Here is a 21,893-nt window from a genome sequence, read left to right as displayed (position 1 = left end):
AATTGGTAAGAAAGGACACTAAAAGCCAAAAGGCTCCACTTAAGAGCTAAGAGCTAAACTGTGTTATATGAAAAGCGTCTGGCAATGCAAAATTACTAATTTGAAAGAGTGGGGGAAGTGACTTGCTCTGAATGTAATTGAATGGAAGGAAAATCTGCAATTAGAGTACTTACCTTCCCAACACTGTCATAGCTTCACCATCATCTTTACAGTTCAGCAACTTCTCTACATTTGCATCTAGCACAGCTAGTGCTAACTGGAATATCACCTTTATACCCTCATAGAAGAAACAATCTACCACCACAACAGCACTTTCAAAAGGCATTACACTGAGGAAGAGCGTGAGGAACCATGAAAGAGAGATGGTTGAGATGACTCCCAAATCCTGCATGCAGTCATAGAGTTGTGGGATATAATCCCGAGCTAATTCTTCAAACACACCTTGATCCACCAGAGCACCTGTAAGGCATAATCAAGTATCTGATAAGCGAAACTGGAGTCAAGAGAATATGTATTCATGCCCATCCAAGAAAACAAAAGTAGAAGCATTTTCCAGTTAATGCATGTTGAATTGGATTGAGGTGGTCCATTTAGGTGTTTGGAATTTCATCTGTCTCAATCAACATGACCAATGGGAAGAATTGTGGAAACTACAGCCCGAATCATCTTGTGGACAAGAGTTTGTCTACCTATAAATTACACTATTTTCTCATTCAGAAAAGAGACCTTTTAAAAACATGCATTAACTTGCTATTTGATTTCCATAACTGTAAATAAAAATACTGTTATTATTATTAATAATAGCCTATTTAAATAATTGTTTTCCAATTTAAGTAACCAGGCAATCACCACAACTTTAGCAATATCTGCATTTTATGAAAAACATGGATTTATACACCAGGAACAAAATACATGTACCTTATATTTGGCTGTGATATGAAATAAAAAAGCATAACAATGTAACATAGATCACTACTAGCTCTACTATTATTCCATATCAATGGATTCAAACATCTAAACCTGCAGCTCAAATTTAATTTTTTGATAGTTTTAAATAATTTCCCAATTATTAGTTCTATTAACATACCAACAACTCTTGTGTTGTAGTAATCTGGCAGCATGCGCTCGCATAAAGCCACCAACAACCAAAATGCTTCCTCTTCCTTGGCATACAAAAGCAGGACTGATGTAACAATATTCATGGCCTAGAAAATAATTAAGACATACAGTTATCTAATTTGATACATTTTACGTAACAGATTCTATCTAGCAATAGACGTATGAGGAGCAATGTGCTATGACTTAAGATTGCAAAAATACTTCCCATGAGACTTAAAACAAGAGTCTCCAACATTCATTCTCACAGGAAAATCACAGGAAGGAAGTTTTAAAAAGCTAGAGGGGGGTGATAAAACATGATTAGGATAAATATCTTATTGATTTGCTGATGTTATCTAGTGTCTGCAAACAAACAATCAAGCTCAGAGAGCACTATGGACTCCACAGTTTTTATTTTCTTAGTGCCAGTTATAAAGCACTCAATTATTCCAATGTTAATCTTTCTAACAGGACAACTTTCAAGTATTGAGGGCCATTCATCTAAACAGGCAGCGGAGAAATGGGATGATAGTATCAGCAGGCTCTGGTTCAAGGGAACCAGAGTAAAAATAAAATAAAATAATGAAATAAATAAAATAAAAATATAATATAAAATAAAAAATAAAATAAAATAATAAAAATGATAACTCCCAGAAACTGCCTCATGGAGATAAAGTATATTCAGTAGTAACAGAATATTAGGTATTGGTCAGAAAAGAAAATAAGAAAGGAGAGCAGATAATAAAGATTACAAGATCCTTCCAGGAATACATGGCTGACTGGAATCCCGAACAAGAGCTTCCTCCACTAGACAGGAAGATACAAGTCATATGCAATGTTGGGGTCCAAAAGGGGAAAAAACACTTAATTCAGTGTGAACAGCTCTTCCTATCTGCCATCTGCCCTTTAGAGAAGATGAACATTTTGGGGGCTCAAACAATGCCCATATATGTCCAAGAAAATATATGTTAGAGTTAAGGCAGCCTTAACATTTTAAAATGTTCTATAACGGAAATATTTCAGATCTGCTGAATAAGGTGACCCACAGTTGCTCCCCAAATTCTTCCAATAGATATAATTTCTATTTTAAAACATCTGTTACCTGGATCACAAGACTACCCAGAATTTTATTACCGTATTTTTCAGAGTATATGACGCACCTTTTTCCCTCAAAAAAGAGGCTGAAAATCTGGGTGGGTCTTATACACTGAATGCTGCATTTTTGACTCCCAAAACCCTGCCTCCCTCACAAAAATGGCCATGCATAGCCTTTAGGGGGCTTCCAGAGTGCTCCTGGGGGCTGGGGAGGGCAGAAATGAGTGAAAAACAGGCCATTTTTAACGCAATTTTGCTCCCCCAGCCCCCAGGAGCACTCTATAAGCCTCCTAAAGGCTATGTATGCCTTTATTTGACAAAAAACGGGCCTGTTTTCATGAAAAATGGGCTGTCTTCTGCTCATTTTTGCCCCCCTCCCCCAGGAGCACTCTACAAGCCTCTTAAAGGCTATTCCTGTCCTTTTTTTAAAAAAGAAATGGGCGATTTTTGGGAGGTCTGGAGAGTGAGAATTTGCCTCTTCAAAATCTTGTTGCATATTATACTCCAAAAAAATATGGTATATAACTGATATGTACTGTCTAACCATTCCTATAGCCCAGGGGACTGAAACATGCAGCCCTCTAAGTTATTTTCTGTAGCCTAAAACCATAGTTTGTGAGAGCTAAAGGCCTGCCCAACATGACCAGGGACACCAGATAAGGCACAGAAAATTATCCAAGAAGTCGAGTAGCCTGGCAGTGGCAGCTTATCAGTTCACCACTGCCCAACCCCAGCAGGTGTCCTAGCAAGAACTGGGCCTGGTTGACTGAACCTTGGTGCACAAGACCTCTCACAATGAACAATGGCATCACCTGGGAACTCTGCTGAGAAAAAATGCTGGCTGGGGAATTCTGGGAGTTGACGTCCACCCATCTTAAAGTTGCCAAGGTTGAGAAACTCTGAACTAAACAAGAAAAGCATTAGTGGGTGAAAGAATCTATTTTATGATACCTGGCAGTATCCTATGTTTGGATTTCTAAATGCATATGCAGTTAGGACTCGCCGCAGTGCTGCAATACCCATCTCATTCTGGAAGGCTGGATGCTCCGGAAGAGAGCGATGCAAATCCCGCTCAATCTCTTCTGTTGCAAGATTGTATTTCCCCATAGATTTCTCCACCAAGTCTTCATAATAGCCAGCGTGGGTAACCATTTCATTAATTGCTCCTACAAATGCAAACGAGTATATTGACATATATATATATATATATATATATATATATATATATATATATATATATATATATATATATATATATATATATATATATATATATATATATATAAAAACACACACACACACATACATGCACACACACACATACACACACACACACACAGATATAGAGAGATTATAGATGTAGGCTAAGAATCAAATTAACCGCACAGATCAAGTACTTTTGTTTCCACATGGAAACTGTTTCTGAATTTTGTGCTTAATATGGAAAAGAATGGAACTTGGACTTTGGGTTTTATAGATTAGATTGCTAGATCTTTATAGAAATGACTTGTTCATATTATTATGGAAAAACAAAAGGCAGTGATTTGATGTTAATGCCCTATTCTACTGCAACAGAGAGTCAGAAGACAATGCTTCTTTTTCTTTTCTTTTCCCTATCTTTCCTCACTTCTCTTTCCCCTTTCCCTTCCCTCTCACTGTTCTTTTATCTACATTTGTATTTTGCATTTTATAATACTTTATAATGTAATTTAAAAACACCAATTAACTGCACAGACCATTCTCATGCTCAAGAGATTAGCTGACTTTTAGGAATATTGTAATTCATTGTTTGATCCACCCCACCCCCACATTTTAAAGATGTAACAGAAACACTCTGTGTCTTATGAAAGGATGCTAACCATATAAAGTTTTTAGAAAGGTTATATATTCAAACTTCTGGGTCCTTCTAAAGTGTTTTTTGGGGACCCAACTTTATGAAAAGATATTTTTTAATTAAAATCCTACATTTTGATCAACTATTGCAAGATATTTGGTTTGCTAATCTGTTTCTTTTCCTAAGGTAAGTTTATTAGATGACAATATTTATTCCAAATGAACCAATATATCACACAAATACACTAATGTGGGAGTGCATATTGTGCACACATATATGTATATATGGATTCATTTAAAGATGACAGTGGAGCTCTATTTCAACAGCCAAAGTAAACACATATTAAGAGGTGTGCTTTTCTCTTGATAGTCTACAAAGTTTATCCAGAGCCTTAAATTACACTATTCATTCCATAATTTGGGAAGGGGAGAACTTAAGATTTTAAAGTAATTAATTATTTAGATTCTGTATCTCTATTTCTATTTATTTCTAAAAAGATATATCACCAAATTATCTGTCTGTGGAGATTCTCAATCATCCAGGTCATGGTTGTCCCACAGGTGTTTTTTTAAAAGAGACAACTGGACTTTCTTGTTTTTCTTTGAAAACATTTTGCTTCTTATCCAAGAAGCTTTTGAAGACAGCAAAGTCCACATTTTGGACAGAGAGGACCACTGGTTTGAAAGAGGGGTCAAAGAAGCCATCTATATCAAAATTGAACAGCCCTCTCTCAACAGAGGGGGAGTGATATGGCATCATCTATCTCCAGTCTACAACACAGTCCTTTCCAAGAAGCCTCCACACCTATTTGCACCAGTAAGGTGACCTTGATGACACAGATAAACCTCTAGGTGGCCTTAACGTGTCACTAAAAGAATGCAAATGTCTGCAAGGAGTATAAATCCTTCTATTCCCCATCATCCAGTCAGAACTGAAGAAGCTTGTTGAATGTGAAGCGAAATGTCTTTAAAAAAAACCAAAAAGTCCAGTTGCCTCTTGAAAGAAGCACGTATCACCAAATTAGCTTTGATGAAATCAGAGAAATGTTCTCCTGAATAAAAATGCTTAGCAATGCAACTATTGCTTCCCATTTGCTTGCAGCCAACATTTGGATCTCCTACTTTGTACATGATGAATTCCCCAGAAGCAAGTAAACCTATTGCTGATAAAAATCTTCTAGAGGTATGTTACCCACTGACACCTACCTGACAAGAGCAACCAGAGTTCCCCTCTCATGTTTTCAGGAATACCTTTTAATGCAAGGTCTCTTGTTTTCTCTGTACGATACATACAGATACCTTGGCCATACTCAGCAAAATGCATTTTCCAAGCTTCTTCTTTCAAAAATTCTTTTGCCTTAAAAGTAATAGATATGATAGCATAAAATACACAGGAAACTATGCTGTGTAATAAAATTTATTAATCTTGTGTCCAAATATGATGAAATAACTCTTCTCATCCTGCCATTTAATTATGTTCCTTAATTTTATTTAGGGATGGTACATCTGATTAGTCTTACAATAAAGCTTTCTTGGTGTGTTAATTTCAAAAGCATATTTATTTGATCAAACAAAACATTTTTGATGCCACATAATTAATTAACTCTATGCGAGCTGAGGATACAGATGATGAAAACAATCTCAGGAACAATTACTAGTGATAATCTTTTTCAATCAAAAGATACTTTCACCATCACTGTACAGCATCATTTTTGCCATCATAAAAAACACATAAATAATTCAGAGAACAATGAAATAGATTTTGTCAATGATATATCTTATTCTTTTTCACATGTATAGTAAGTTATGTTTTAATTCTTCAAAGCAATAAATAGGCAGATATTATATTACAAAGTTTAAATTAATAAAGATGTTAAATATTTTTCAAAACTGGCTTCACCCACCATCCTAATCAAGAAATTAATGTAGATATAATTTACATTCACCTATTTTAAAATGAACAAGGACAGTATTTTTGTAATACAACTAAGAGCAAAAAATAATAATAATCAGCCTACTAATTTAGGGTTGAATTCCTCTGGAGAACGCCGACGATACATAGTCATTAGGGCCTGTGTTACAGTTGGGACACTGTTTCCATTCAAATTGAAGTGCTGGTCTCCATCCACCTCAGAGTTCAGGCTTCTCTGAGGGCTTGATGAAAGGACACTACTTGCCCTTGAATAAACCTGAAGGGAATCATACAACATTTTAACCCCTGCTTGGTACAGGATTCCAAATTAAAGTAGCCCTGACAAACAGCTAATATTTGTCTGAATCAGTGGTGGCATTCAAAAATTGTTACTACTGGTTCCATGGTTGTGGGTTGATGGGCGTGGCAGTGGAAGGATACTGTAAAATCTCCATTTCCTCCCCACTCCAGGGGAAGATTACTGCAAAATCAGCTGGGACTCAGGAGGCAGAGAATAGATGGGGGCAGGGCCAGTCAGAGGTGGTATTTACCAGTTCTCCGAACTACTCAAAATTTGTGCTACCGGTTCTCCAGAACTGGTCATAACCTGCTGAATACCACCTCTGGTCTGAACGCAGGAACACAATTTAAATCTGCATTCCTGTAACTTATATCCATGATTCCATGTCTTGCTTTCTGGCATAAAAAAAAAGATTTTGAGCTTTCCTCTGTGAAAGCCTGTCAAATATTTTAAAAGTGATACCATATTCTTTATTGCGCTTCTCTTCTCAAGGATAAATGCTACTACTTCCTCAGTCTGTTCATGTAATTAGAAACTGGGGAGGAGGGCTGGTTATGGGGAGCCCACATATTTCATAGAGAGCTCAAGAATGGACAGAACCAAAACACAAGGACCAATATTGGACCTCTGCTAGGATAATAGTGCCCACGTTTTAAAAGCTTTAAGATAGGAAACAAGTTTAACTCATACTTTTATCACACTAGCCGTCCTTCCTTCCTTCCTCCCACTTTTAGTGCTGAGCTTTACTAATTCAAACAGCTGAGGATGAAAGGCACTGCTGCAGAAAAAATGCACTTTTGCCAAATGTGTTTGAAGTCCAAAGCAGGAAGACTATCCCCACCCACCCACCCCACCCTTTGTATCAGCTGCCTGAACCTTTTAATCCAAATTAAGAGATCTGCACAGTAATTGTTTATAAATATGGATCCATTTAGAATCACTGAGAATCAGATAAACTGCAGAAAGAGGATTTCAGCACTGAAGTTCTGGCATTAAAACAAAGCTTGAAGAAACACACATTCTCCCTTTAAGCAAAATATTTAAATTTAAAAATAAATACATAGCTAAAATTTGATGAAAGCTGGAAATGTAAGTTTTCCATCTCATAACAATTAGATATCATTAAAATATTTTAAAATTATTTTGGAAGTCAATAGATAACATTCTGTGATGTTGTAGATGCTGTGTGCCACTAATTGCTATGAATGACTTACAAAAGTATTTAGAAGTGACATCTAGCACAGGTTTCTTTGAATTCAGTGCTGAATTGATTTTAACCAAGCAAGTTACTTCATAGTTCCCTAACAAAATATGTGAACTACATAGTTATCAGTGACAACTGGAGGAAAGGAATCATGGTTCAACTTAGGCCACCAAATTGAAAACACTATTAGTGTGACATTTCCATGACAAGCTTGAACATTTTAAGACTAACAGAATTAAACGGTCTCCTGTTACATATTGTAAAAACTCTGCTTTAAGTACCCTTGTGCTCTGATCATTTTCCACTTCAAAATAGACTTATGAAAAAGCTTCTAATCTGCCACCATGCTTTGTGAACTCTATTTAACACTGCATCACAAGCTAGGCAGATGCTTATGGTTCTGTTGACACAGAAACAGAGGGCTATTGATGGCTTCCTGACTGAGAGAGTATTTATAACTTTCAGCTACTGATAAATCAGCTTCATGCAGAAAGAGCCAGACATCTCCAAACAAATCATTCAGGTAATTAAGAAAACACAAACATTTTAAATCGTTAAAGATTAATTCTGTTTCAAATTCATTTTTAATGCACACAAAATAGCTTTTAGAAATATTATGTTATATACACATTCGACCAATGTATTTCTTTGAAATTTTACTGCCTTACATTTTATTTGCAATCTGGTAAACATTCAAAACTCAACGGTTGGCATTTTGTGGATTCAGACAAGGTAATAGCTTATGAATTTGAGTTTTTTTCTTTAGATTTAATCTTAAAACAGTCTTTTTAAACAGAAGCAATACGTACTATGGAATAATGGTTCTAAGGCTGAGATTAAATATGAAAGAATCTCTACTCTCTACTAAATTGGATTGGATGTACAGACCGATTTAAAATCCTTTAAGCAAAACCAAATATTATGATTTGGTATTTATAGTTATGTACCTTAGTATTTAACTAGCTCATATTAAGACAAAGCCAACTTAACTTATAAAAAATGGTAAATCATTATGGCAAGTACACAGAGCTAATTTGATGTAGTTATTAAAGACACCAAAGTAAAAACCCATGGAGACCATGAGTTCTATTCCTGTTTTTGTCACAAAACATCCAGTTGAATGACTCTCCACCTCTCTCTCTTTCTCTCTCTCCCCCAACCTCTCTCTCTCTCTCAGCCTTATGAAGAAGGCAATGATAAAACATTTCCAAAAAATGTTTCCAAGAAAACAATAGGGACTAGAAACAGAGGGAAAATAGGCAATCACCAGAAAACAATATCAACCCGAAGGCCTAGAACAAAACAAAAGAATGGAATAGTGCAAATCAAGATTTAGTGATTAACCCATCTTACCTGGGTTAATAATTATATAATCAATTTAAACTTAAAGTGACTATCTACTCACCTCATCATCTGAACTGTTGTAACTTCCAGAAATCTCTCTTTCAGAATAAATTTTGGAAGTAGTTTTCTGGAGGAAATCAGAAATTCTCTGCACTAGAAAGTCTCTGTCTTTCAAATTGGCAAAGAGGAATGTCATTCGGTTTTTAGTGCTGATTGATAATGGACTAGGTAAGACGCTTGAGCTATCCGCCTTTTCAACAATCGTCACCTAATGATACACATGGAAATAGAAGGACCAAAATAAAGTCTAAATAAATTGATACACTGGAAGAGGTAGTTCTCCATCAACTGCATCTTTAATTTGGTCACAGACCAGCATAATAGCAGTTTTGAAATTCTGAAAAAAGCTATAAAGTTGTTATGAGTGATCAGGGATTATAGAAGCTAATTCTAGAAACCCAGGCAGCATTATAAACTTTCAGCATACTTGTTTTAGTATTGCATAAGGAAAGATTAAATAATCCAAATATGTAATATTTTGTCATCTCCATAGTCATCCTATTTTACACTTTGTATTTTGCATTATTTAGTAGTTTTTAGATGTATTTTAAATTTAAATATTAATAATTCATAATTGCTAATTATTGATAAAATAGTATGTCTAAAATACAGAGACCTTCTATAATATATAATATGCAGGGGTGGGTTTCTCGCCTCGTTCCAACCGGTTCGGTTGGAATGGAGCCGGCGGCGTCCTCGTGCACGCGCGCAGTGCACGCATGCGTACTAGCGCCTGTGCGATGCTCCAGCTGCTCCTGGAGGATCGCGCAGGCGCTGTATGCGTTCTGCGCATGCGTGGAAGCGCAGAACTCGTCAAAACCGGGTAAGAAACGTGGGCGGGTGGGTGGATCCTTCGGCGTTCCCGGAAGTTACTTACTTCCGGGTTCGCCGACCAACCGGTTCGCGGGGACCGCCGCGAACCGCCTGAAACCCACCCCTGATAATATGTCTATAAATGAATCCATAAACATGAATTCAGTATTCAAATTCTTCTTAAAAAAGAGTCACAGTTATTGCAAGAAATATGACAACTTGTTGGTCCAAGCTAGACCTTGCTGATGGTAAATTATAATTTCCTGATCACAGAGAAAATTAAAATTTGTGACACTTGGGTGATGCCATATGGTGGTAATAAGTGGGGTAACAATATATGGATTACTGACTGAACAGTGAGCAGCCGTGTATACAAGTAATATATGACCTACAACCATAATAGAGCCTGTCAATTATGGTTGCAAGTGGCGACAACTGTTAAGTGAGACAGCCTTGCTTAAAACCCCACACGCTCTGCTCTCTCTGATGACACTGTTAAACAAACATGTGAGTCATTAATCGCGCATGGGCTACCGCATAGATGGGGTAGGCCCAATGGTGGGATTCAGCCAGTTCGCACTACTTCGGGAGAACCAGTTAGTAACTTTCTGAGCAGTTTGGTGAACTGGCTGCTCGAAGGAATCATTAGGGCAGAGAACCAGTTGTTAAATTATTTGAATCCCACCACTGGATAGGCCCTGAGAGATCCACCATAAGAGACGCACACAAGCAGCAAGAAGCTTTACGAAGCCAAAAACAGACCAGTAGGGGAGAAGAGACCAGCTGGATTAGGGCCTAGCACCACATTCTAATGCCATAGAAGATTCCAAACAAGCCTTCAGGTATCACTGATGAAGCCATGCTCATGGGCTGGGGCCCTGCCTTGATCAGCTATCTTGAATGTTCATAGTAATCACAATATAATAAAACCAGCATGTTTTGTACTGACCTCCCAAAGTGGGATGATGAGGCTGCAGAGATTTTCTTCTTTGCTATTGAAACAGATGTAATTTGTAGACACAAACATTTGACCCAAAATGTGCATTTTATTAAATGGGGTCCACAGAGTACAATCTGTATGTCCATCTAGTTTTTCATCCTTTGGAAGCCGGAACAAAGCACGGTACCTTTCACTTTTTGCCCTGGCATCCAGATCCCTAAAAAACAGCATTTCAGATTTCAATGGCAATATTCCAATTACATGCACATATCTCATATAGTTCTTGCTTTTACATTAAAAATAAACAACAAAGTATATTGTTTATGGAACTATTTTACATATATAAAGTAACATTTATATTAACAGGGCTTAAAACAAACGTATAAAATTGCTTTAACATGTTTATTAGACTTTTTATAGTAGTGGTAGTGGACTGAAACATAATGATAAACCAGCAGGCAAGTTGCTTACTTTGCGCTGTACTATAGCAACTGATTCCAAATCCTACCGTTTTAAGGCAGATACTTTTTTAGGAGATTTCTTCTTAAGTCTGGGGAGTGACTTGTCCTGCTCAAAGCCTTCATTGTCCAAAAGTTGCCTCATAGCTATGTTAGCAAGTTGTTCCATTAGTTTAAATGTTTCACTGATATTGAGAAACACAGAAAAGAAATGCTGACTGGATCTTGTGCTAACTTTAATCACATCAGGTAACAGCAGAGTTGCATTCTTCTCAAGCTGGGTGATATCTACCCATCGGATGACAAGTTTAGCTATTAAAGAAAAATATGACTTTAGCAGAAACAGTAACATTTCAATAGTTCCAAATTCAAGATAACATCTAAAAATTTTATAAACTACTTGCATATGTAACTAAATACAGATTTATGGTACAGTCCTTTGAAAGTTTGCTCAAATGTTAGTCCCAGTACTTTCAACTGATTGAGTCACTGGTACTATGCAGTTAACTGTTGAAAGGATTTGTCTACTATCTGTATGAGTGTCTGATAAATCTATATATTTACCACACTATCTGACTAGTTAGATTGTTTTACAGATAAAAACCTATCCCTAGAGAATCAAATCATTTTATAATTGTACACTAAACCAAAAAAGCTTAACAAAAAAACAACCAAGATACAAACATCAAATTACTTAAGCACTTATTAGTTCATACAGTATAAATTTTAAATAAAGATCCACTAGTCTTAAAAAGAGCTAAATCAATTCAGGCGGTGAAAATACAGGTATTTATCCTGGTGACAGAATATCAGTGACAAAATTCAAAGCTATAAGCTTCTTAAAAATGTTAACATGAATAAAAAAGGATTCATACATGCATGTCCATGAATTATGTGCAGTTACTTTGACCTAAAATCATTCGGAAATAATGTTGTAAGCTAAGTATGAATTAACTCTTTTGCTTCAGCATGTTATATATACTGTATGCTGCTCCTTCTGTATGATATATTGTATATGGTAATATTAATCACTGAAGAACATGTTCAGTAAAATAACACAGTGTAGTTTCTAGTTTATTAAACCACCTTTCCTTATGCTTGTTATTCTAATATTTATTTTCTTACCTCCAATTCCTGAACATGAGAATAAGGACAACATTAAATCATACATACCATACATTTGTATAAATGAACCTGTTAATAATTCAATAAGAAGACATTCATTCCTACCTTCTCGACCCATGAGAAAAGAATAGAAACATAGATGGTTAATGCTGAGATATATCCAGCCCTGACGTGGGACTTTCCCTTTCCAATAACTGCAGGAATAGTAATTCACAAGTTTCTCCTCCTCTGGCATCCCAAACAATTTATGGAACTTCACTGTTGCTTCCTTAAATTTAGCCGTGTCATCATCTTCCCGAATACCATTGATTTTGTTGTACTCTGCGATGATACCCTGAAGTAGATCATACAGAACCTCTTGGAATTCTCAAAGCAACTATACCCTTTACGTTTCACTTCTAGTATTTAAATTACGATCCCTATCATAATGTACACATACTGATTCACTAATTTAGAAATAAAAGAATTCAAGAAAAATCTTAAATAATTATAATTATAACTGCACAATTTCATATTATGTTTCAGGAAACAAATAAACAAATGCCGCAGCTTTATGAGATTGTCTACAAAAATAGAATAGCTTGATAAGATATAACAACGATGCAAGGTGTTTGTTATGGTCACTATTAAAAATATTCTGGAGGTAAGCTAATGCTATTCATAGGCATGTGAGTGCCATCCAGCTCAAGAGCCTCACATTATTAATCCTTCACATAAAAATTTTTTGGATGAAAAATTACAAATCCACGTGTTTCTCATAACTTGTTAGGCTCTGCTAAACAAGACTGGATTCATTCTTCTATATAAAAACAGCCAAACTGCATGGCAAATCTGCTTTTGAAAAATGACAGTCAAACTCTATAAGTTATGTGTGGATGTATGTGTGAGCGAATGTGACAGTATGACTCCATCAACATTTTAGAAATTGTGGTGGAACTGGCATGTGTTTCAAATACCAGTTTGAACCTCTTCCTATGGATATCATTTAATACTGGCATTGATGATTACTCTGATCGTGCAAACAGTATTATACTGTTTATTAGAATCATATTTTTTAGAAATGCACACACAAGAAAATCAGATATAAAGTACAATTATATACTAGCTTTTCCTAGTCACATATATGTTAAACAGAGCAAAATATACAATACCTGTATTTTTCCTCTGACAAAAGTGTTTATATCATTTTCATTTTCAAAGATAGAAAGCGTTTGTAGTAAATTCTGTTCAAGCCATTCCCAATGCTCAGTTATTTCTTTTCTTGAGCAACCTAAGGAAGGGACAGGAGGTATTTGTAAAATTATTCCATTATGAAGAACACATGCACAAAAAGTTTTAGTACAATTATTATTAATGATTATCAAACAGTTTTAAATGCTGCCTTCTGATGTAGCACTGGCCTGGAAAAGTCATCGTCTTCTTTTTTCCTTCTCATCTCACTGAGGTTCACTTCTCATTTTAAAGAAGCCAGTTTTTGATTAAACTAAAAACCAAGGATCCATGCCTTGCTTGATAAAGTTGGCTGAGGAATTCTGAGAGTTGAAGCCCACAAGTCTTAAAGTTGCCAAGGTTGGAGATCCTTGATAATATATGGCATGGCTCAGGCAGGCACCTCCATAATTCACTGAACAAAGAGGAAGAACGTCAAAAACAGACTTGCAAGATTCTATTATCATCAGCTTCTATCAACGAAACAGTGATGACTAAGACATATGAAAATTGTGACTTGGAATGTAAGTGGTAAGGAGCATGAATTTACAAATGAATTTACATAATAAATAAAAATAGGTACATTGTGTGTAAGTGAAACTAACGGTAAGGGAAATGATGTTATAGGTATGAATGGTGGTAATTAGCTCAGTGGATGAATCTGAAGGATTCATTTTTCTCAGTCCTACATTTTAGCATCTACATGAAACAACTGGAAACGTCACCCAGTAGTTCAGAATGAGGTATCATCAATCTGCGGATGATATCCAGCTGTACAATGTCCAACCGTAGGCAGGACTGGAGATGCCATAGAAATTGTAATCCGTGTCTGAAAGTTATGGAGGCCTGACTGTGACCAAAGGGGCTAAAGTTGAATCACAAGAAGACAAATCTGCTCTTTCTTCAGAAACATCTGGTTCTCTGTTTCCATTTACACCCTAAATGAAATAGGGTTTTCACTGAAGAAACAGGTTTATTACTTTTGAGCCCTCCTGAATTAACTAACTGCTGAATTTGCAGAATATTGGTCATCCTAGATCACTGAGGAATGCATAAATATGATAAACTTTATTTTATGTTTATGGACTGAAAGAAAGGATACAATAAATTGAATATGCTTTACAAGGAAGGTTTTACAAAAATATGAAAGTGAAGGTTGGTTGGGTAAGTGGACAAAAACTATAATGATGGAAGGAAAGCAAACACAAGAAGCAATGGAATACACGCTGTGTGGTTCAGTACTGAACATGATGTAAGAAAAGGTATGTGATACCTGCATCTATACTTCAGGTATTTATTTATAAATGTAAAAGGCTTTCTTGTGCTGATGGCAATGATATTCTAACTGGAGAAAGTATTGTTTGTAAGGACAGAAAGATGTGGAGACAGATATAGACTGATGGTGGCATAAACTATAGATTCTGGTCACCATATTATAAAAAAGATGTCGAGACTCTGGAAAAAGCATAGAAGAATAACAAAGACAATTAGGAGGCTGGAGGCTAAACATATGAAAAATGGTTGCAGAAATTAGGTTTGTCTAGTGTGGTGAAAAGAAGGACTAGGGATGACATAATAGAAGTGTTCCAATATTTGAGGGGCTGCCACAAAAAAGACCTATTCTCCAAAGAAAGAGAAGGCAGGACAAGAAACAATGGATGGAAACTAATTAAGGAGAGTGCCGATGTAGAACTAGGGAGAAATTTCCTGACAGTGAGAATAAGTAACCAGTGGGACAACTTTTGCCTTCAGAAATTATGGGTGCTCCATCACTGGAGGTTTTTAAGAAGAGATTGGACAGATATTTGTTTGACATGGTATAGGGTCTCCTGCTTGAGCAGGGGGTTGGATTAGAAGACCTCCAGGGTCCCTTCTAACTCTGTTATTCTATTCTATTTTTCTTACTTCATGGCTTCCATTTTTTGGCTTACTATTACTTACTCCTTTTCTCTATTCTTCCTAATGATACTTACCCAGAAACAGTATAGTATGTTGAGTATGTCTATTCATAGCTGAATTGAGCTCGCAATCAATAACAGTATTTTGAAATGAATATGAATGCTGCAATACATATTCTATAAATCATTGAAAAGCCTATTAGAATTCTGTCAGAAAGGCACTGGTGGATGTAATGCGGAAATAAACTGTTTCCTAACCTCCTACAGAGCTTACAGAATATTGTTTCTGAAGTGCAAGCATAAGCTTATATCTGATCCTGGTCTGCTGATGAGGAATGACATCATTCTGTCTCTCTTCCAGAGAGGCTTCGCATTTCTTGGAACATGCTTCACTCTAAAAAGCCTGCATAATTGAACCAGAACAGCAGACCCTCTTATCTGATAAGTGCACTGGACTATGCTTGAAATTAATGTAAGAAAATATATTGTTAAGCACTGAAATCTGAGCTAGTCTGTCTCCAATTTCTACATGCTTGTATGCTCAAAGGTTCAAAATAACTCTTCCCTCACATCTGTAATATTTTAATGGGAAAGTCCTATAGTTTAGTAAGTTATTAATTCCATGTTCAGAACATAAATTATTTGAGGAATATATATAAAAATTGAAATCTGGATAAAATAACCACTGAATGCTCCATCTGCATGCAATAAACTTATCCCAAATTGTACATGAATGGGCCCTTAAATATGGAATCTTCTACTTACCATATTTTTCTAAGATGCACCAAGATTTTAAAGAGCCAATTAAAAAAAAAAAGTTTTTGCACTCTGCAGATCTCCCCAAAATGGCCCGTTTTTGCAAAAATGGGCCTGTTTTTTAAAAAAAGGGTATTAATAGCCTTTAGGAGGCTTGTAGAGTGCTCCTGGGGGTGGGGCCCGCCAAAAAGGAGCAAAAAACACCCCGTTTTTCGCTCATTTCTGCCTTCCCCAGTCCCCAGGAGTACTCTGGAAGCCTCCTAAAGGCTATGCACGGCCATTTGGTGAAGGGGTGGAGTTTTGGGAGACAAAAAATGTTGTATTCAGTGTATAAGACGCACCCAGATTTTCAGCCTCTTTTTTGAGGGTAAAAGGTGCATCTTATACTCCGAAAAATACGGTATCGCCTATAGCATATCAGAACACCTAAGTAGGTATGATTAAATTCATAGTAGCAATTAAGCATTAAAAAAGAACTTATCAAAAGCCTGATATCCAGTCCAAAATGAATCTGACAGTTTAGAACTTCAGTTTCCAGAAAACTAGGGCTTACCCCTTATATTTATGAAGGAAACCAGAGATTTTTAATGATATACAGACAATGTTCCTCAAACCCATTCCCTGTCTCCATTCAATACTCAATATTCTCCTTTATCATGTTCAGTGTACACACAACCCATCTTTATACTAGTTCTAGCTTCACACTTTTCACAGAAGTCTCCCTTCATTTTATCCTTACAACAGCACTTATTTAATTTCCACAGCTGAAAATACAGCTGAACTTTGGTCTTTGTGGTCCTAGTCCAATACCTCACAACTATGTCCACTATTTGCTATTCAAAGGCAAGGCAAGTCAATCATACAGGACTTCTCATTCAGCAAAATAAGCATGGGAAGTCCTCCTGATTTGGTCGACCATATTTTACAAAGAACACATACGTATTCTCATTCAAGGAATTTCAACTCTATTGAAAGTAAAGGCCAGAATCCAGAATTACTAGGGAGGCACAGAGAAACCCTTCAACTACAGCAGCACCACAAATAGATCTGTAAGTCAACACTTCATCTTTGCATCTACCTGCAGAATTAGATGTAAAACTAGATTAAAAAAAAAAAAGTAAACAGAAAGTAAAAAATGTGCAAGATGGCTAATTCTTATGGAAACCAAAACATAATACATCTACAAGGAACACATAACATAATAACAAAGTTGAAAGGGAACTTGGAGGTCTTTTAGTTCAACTCACATTCAATCAGGAAACTTTATACCATTTCAAACAAATACTTCTTCAATCTCTCCTTTAAAATCTCCACTGTTGAAGCACCCACAACTTCTGGAGGCAAGCCGTTCCACTGATCAATTGTTCTTACGGTACACAAATTTCTCCTTAGGTCTAAGTTGGTTCTTTCCTTGACTAGTTTCCATCCATTGCTTCTTGTCCTGCCTGCAGGTTGCTTTGAAGAATGGGTGGATTCCCTCTTCTTTGTAGCAGTCCCTTAGATCAGTGTTTTTCAACCACTGTGCCGTGGCACACTAGTGTGCCGTGACATAGTGTAAGGTGTGCCGTGGGAAAAACACTTTATATATAATCAATATAGGCACAGAGTTAAATTTTTTTAATATTTTCTAATGGTGGTGTGCCTCGGGATTTTTTTCATGAAAAAAGTGTGCCTTTGCACAAAAAAGGTTGAAAAACACTGCCTTAGATATTGTAACACTGCTACCATGTCACCCTACATACCAAATTCCTGGAACTGTTCTTCACATGTTTTAACCCCCAGTCCCCCAATTATTTTTACCACTCTTCTCTGTACTATTTCTAGAGTCCAGAGTCAACATCTTTTTTGTATAACTGCAACCAAAACTGGATGCAATGTTCCAAATGTGGAGTTACCAAAGCATTATAGAGTAGTACTAACACTTAATGTGATTTTGATTTATACTTCTATTGATAGAGCCTATGTTGACTTTTTCAGCAGCTGCAGCACACTGCTGAGTCATATTTAAGTGATTGGAGTCCACTAGGACTCCAATATCCCTCTCACAATTACTACTATTGAGCCAGGTGCCACCTATACTATAGCTGTGAATTTCATTTTTCTTGCTAAATATAGAACTTTGCTTTCCTCACCATTGAATTTCATTTTGTTAGACAGGGTCCAGTGTTTAGTATAAAATAACCATTATAAAGGAAAACTGATACATTGTAACTGTATTATTTGCATCCAATAATCTTTGGTCAAAAAACCAATACCTTGAAAACCGTTCACATACTTACCACAAGCAATAGTCCAATATATCATAGAATCTGGTGCTTGATACAGAATACGATATGGTGCTACCCTTGCACTTGAATCTAACATAACATCAAGAGTTCCCACAAGAAGTCCTGAGGGGAAAAAGAATTATGCAAATATTACCTGTTGTCTACTAAAAAGTGTGTGCCACATTAAAACATACTCTAGCTGTGGAAAGAGTTAAATAGCAGAGACAAAGATATATTTAAAATGTGAGTATTGGAGTACAGTGCTTAGATTATTGGCCTTGAATGTTGTAAAATTACATCTATACTTTGAACAGTTTAAAGAATAAAGGACATAAAGTAGGCTGGCCTTATTTTATTGAAAAACCTGGCTCAATTAGCAAGTAAGTTTAATGATAATGGGTATGCCAATTATAAATTTCTGAAGTTTTCAAATGGAAGGCAAGTGAAAATCTTCATCTACTGATCCCGTAAGATTTCAGATAAAACAGGGCATTTCTATATGAGAATTTCACACCAGTTCAGAATCAGTTCCAGATTTGCCTGATTCCTCAACAAAGGTTATTTTGCCATTGGCAGAGTCTCCTCTCTTTTGGAACCCATTTTACACAATCATTTCAATGCACAGGAGGAATAGCAGCTTGATGGCTTAGCAGTACTTCTTATCAGCATTTCAAGACTGACAACCAAGAAAATCACCAGTAATCTTCAAGCTGCTTTTCAAAGACTGGATACTGGAATGAGTGAGTTGAATGAATGATGATCAGTCCTGGGCCATATGGATAATTTATGGAATAGCTCTGTAAATTTTTACACTATTAATGCTTAATACAATTAAAATAGAAGGTAAGACATAATTTTTTCTTAATACAGTTTTATTAACTTTAAAAAACATGAATAAAAAATAAATGAGCAAGGCAAAAAGAAAACAGAAAAAAGAGACTTAGACAAAAAGATAAAAGTACAAAAAAAAACCAAAGGAAAAAGTAAAGAAAAAAAAACAAATGGCTTTGATTTTGATTGATTCAGATATAAAAAAATACAAATAAGTCTTATTCTAAACTTAACAATATACATTACATCTATAATCCCATATAATTCTAATCATCAAATCCCAAAATCAAAATTACTTTTCTCTTAGTTTTCTCTTAGTTTTTTGCAAAAAGTCCAAGAGTGGCTTCATTAACAACTCACCACCGACTCCTATCATTCTTTCCCTTTTTTTAGACTATTCAGACTATGAAAAATACAGGAAGAATTTTACACCACTAGATGAAGCCGTACCAGATTAGTCCTTGACTTAAAACCATTCATTTAAGGATGGTTCATTCATGTTATGACATCCTTGGAAATAGTGATTTATGACCCATCCTCATAGACCACATAATTTAGCAATGAAAACCCAGTCCCAGCCAAGGGCTACATGTATAGAGATGTATGTATGTAAATGAATGAATCATTCAGTCTCAGATGATTTCTGTTTCAGAATTTGCTACTTCCCCAAATTTCATTTCCCCTAATATTTGCATTCTTAAAATACCCAACATGTAAGATTTTTATTCAACAAGATTTGAAACCATTTTATATTGAGCATAAAGAAAAGAAACCATCTTATGAACTGTTGGCTATTGTAATAATTTGATAAGTATATGGGGCTTATAGGCCTACTTCTTCCTAATTCTCCAGCTCTTAAACCATATTCTTACTGAATTTCTTTTCTCTTTCTTCTGTCATTGTTGCCACATCCTTCTTGTTTAAATCTAGTATAGGGCCTCTGCCATCTGCTTGCTTTATGGTGAAGAGCAATTGCATGATCAAATATTAAATTGATATTATTTAATATCAGTTACCAAATGATGCGTTCTGATAGATTCTTCAATCCACATGGATTTTAAAAACATCAAAGGCGACTAGAACATCTAATATACATTTATTGGCCTAGGACAACACTGAAATTGTTTGAACCCCAAAACTGAGCATATTATTTTACCACGAGTGTGTACAGTAAGGTGACCAGATTTTCAGATTGGTAAAGAGGGACACATTTGACCGGGGGGGGGGGGTGATTAAAAATTTTATACGGAGCAATTTTTTTTTTCATACAACGCAAAAATAGTATTGTAATTTTTTTAAATTTCAACATAACTACAATTTACAAATATAAATTGTAACTGTTGCCAAACATCAAAATTTTGATCACGTGACCACGAGGATGCTGCAATGGTCGCTAAGTGTGAAAATGGTTGCTAAGTGTGAAAAATGGTCATTAGTCACCTTTTTCAATGCCATTGTAACTTTGGTCACTATACCACCTTTCTGGTCACAGTTCTTAAGTGAATAACTGCAGCTGATAAGTTAGTAACATAAGTGAATCTGGTTTCCCCATTTGACTTTGTCAAAAGGTGATTATATGACCCCAGGACACTGAAACCATCATAAATACGAATCTGTTGCCAAACATCAAAATTTTGATCATGTGACCATGAGGATGCTGCAATGGTTGCTAAGTGTGAAAATGGTCGCTAAGTGTGAAAAATGGTCATCAGTCACTTTTTTCAATGCCATTGTAACTTTGGTCACTAAGCCCACTATACCATCTTTCTTGCCACGGTTCTTAAGTGAATAACTGCAGCTGGTATTTTGTATTTTGGATAGAATCTTTTTTTAAATAGCCTAAGACAATTTAAAAAAAGAATCCACACAGAATAAATTGAAGTAAAACATTTCAAACTATTCTGTCTATGCACAATATATTTCAAAGTATTGTGCATAGAATTTTTAAACATGGTTTCACTTCAATTTATTTTGGATACAATCTTTTTTTAAATAGTCTAAGACAATTTAAAAAAAGAATCCACACAGAATTTTAAAAAATCCTATGGACAATAAATAAAATATTATTTTAAAATACATTAAAAAAAATAAAAGAAAAAACCCCAGCTCATTTACCAGCAGGCTTGCACTCCAAGTAAACCCAGAATAATGTAGATGTTAATACAAAGAACTGACCAAATTGAAATGGTGAAATTAGTCAGGGAAATATTTTTCAAAGAAACTTTGCCACCATTTTTCGAAGCAGACCTCCAACCTCCGTGTCCCTCATTTCATTTCATTTCATTTTAATTTATTTGTATGCCGCCCTTTTCCCTGAAAGGGACTCAGGGCGGCTCACAACTCAAAAAGGGAGGGGAAAAACAGAGTTACAAAACATGAAAACCATACATAGTTGAAAGCACAACAATCATACCATTCGAAGTGGGGCAGCGAGTCTTTAGCCCCAGGCCTGTCGGAACAGCCAGGTTTTAAGGGCTATGCGGAAGGCCTGGAGGGTGGTGAGGGTACGAATCTCCACGGGGAGTTCGTTCCAGAGGGTCGGAGCAGCCACAGAGAAGGCCCTCCTCCGGGTAGTCACCAGTCGACACTGGCCGGCTGATGGAATTCGGAGGAGGCCTAGTCTGTGGGATCTAATTGGTCTAGTGGAGGTAATTGGCAGTAGGCGGTCTCTCAAGTACCCAGATCCAATACCATGAAGGGCTTTGTAGGTGACGACTAGCACCTTGAAGCGTACCCGGAGATCAACAGG

General features: G+C 36.1%; 1 protein-coding gene across 3 annotated transcripts in view; it reads right to left on the bottom strand.

Moving 5' to 3' along the window:
• The window catches only part of TBC1D9 (TBC1 domain family member 9), a 48,696-nt gene that overhangs the window by 12,809 nt on the left and 13,994 nt on the right, over nucleotides 1-21,893 (bottom strand). For all 3 annotated transcript variants that reach the window (XM_014065273.2, XM_087724361.1, XM_014065274.2), the window contains exons 2-12: nucleotides 18,326-18,436; nucleotides 13,335-13,453; nucleotides 12,289-12,517; nucleotides 11,109-11,370; nucleotides 10,610-10,817; nucleotides 8,849-9,055; nucleotides 6,045-6,215; nucleotides 5,233-5,383; nucleotides 3,145-3,359; nucleotides 1,088-1,205; nucleotides 174-459 (exon numbers count right to left, since the gene is read on the bottom strand). In XM_014065273.2, coding sequence (XP_013920748.2) covers nucleotides 174-459; nucleotides 1,088-1,205; nucleotides 3,145-3,359; nucleotides 5,233-5,383; nucleotides 6,045-6,215; nucleotides 8,849-9,055; nucleotides 10,610-10,817; nucleotides 11,109-11,370; nucleotides 12,289-12,517; nucleotides 13,335-13,453; nucleotides 18,326-18,436 — 2,077 coding nt within the window. The remainder of the gene's footprint in view (nucleotides 1-173; nucleotides 460-1,087; nucleotides 1,206-3,144; nucleotides 3,360-5,232; nucleotides 5,384-6,044; nucleotides 6,216-8,848; nucleotides 9,056-10,609; nucleotides 10,818-11,108; nucleotides 11,371-12,288; nucleotides 12,518-13,334; nucleotides 13,454-18,325; nucleotides 18,437-21,893) is intronic.

Source organism: Thamnophis sirtalis, unplaced genomic scaffold, assembly GCF_051295495.1.
Source record: "Thamnophis sirtalis isolate CommonGarterSnake01/CBP01778 unplaced genomic scaffold, rThaSir2_p1.2 scaffold_10, whole genome shotgun sequence".
Lineage (NCBI taxonomy): Eukaryota > Metazoa > Chordata > Lepidosauria > Squamata > Natricidae > Thamnophis > Thamnophis sirtalis.
Note: the sequence above shows the minus strand (reverse complement) of the source record. Positions and strands in the feature narration are given on the sequence as shown.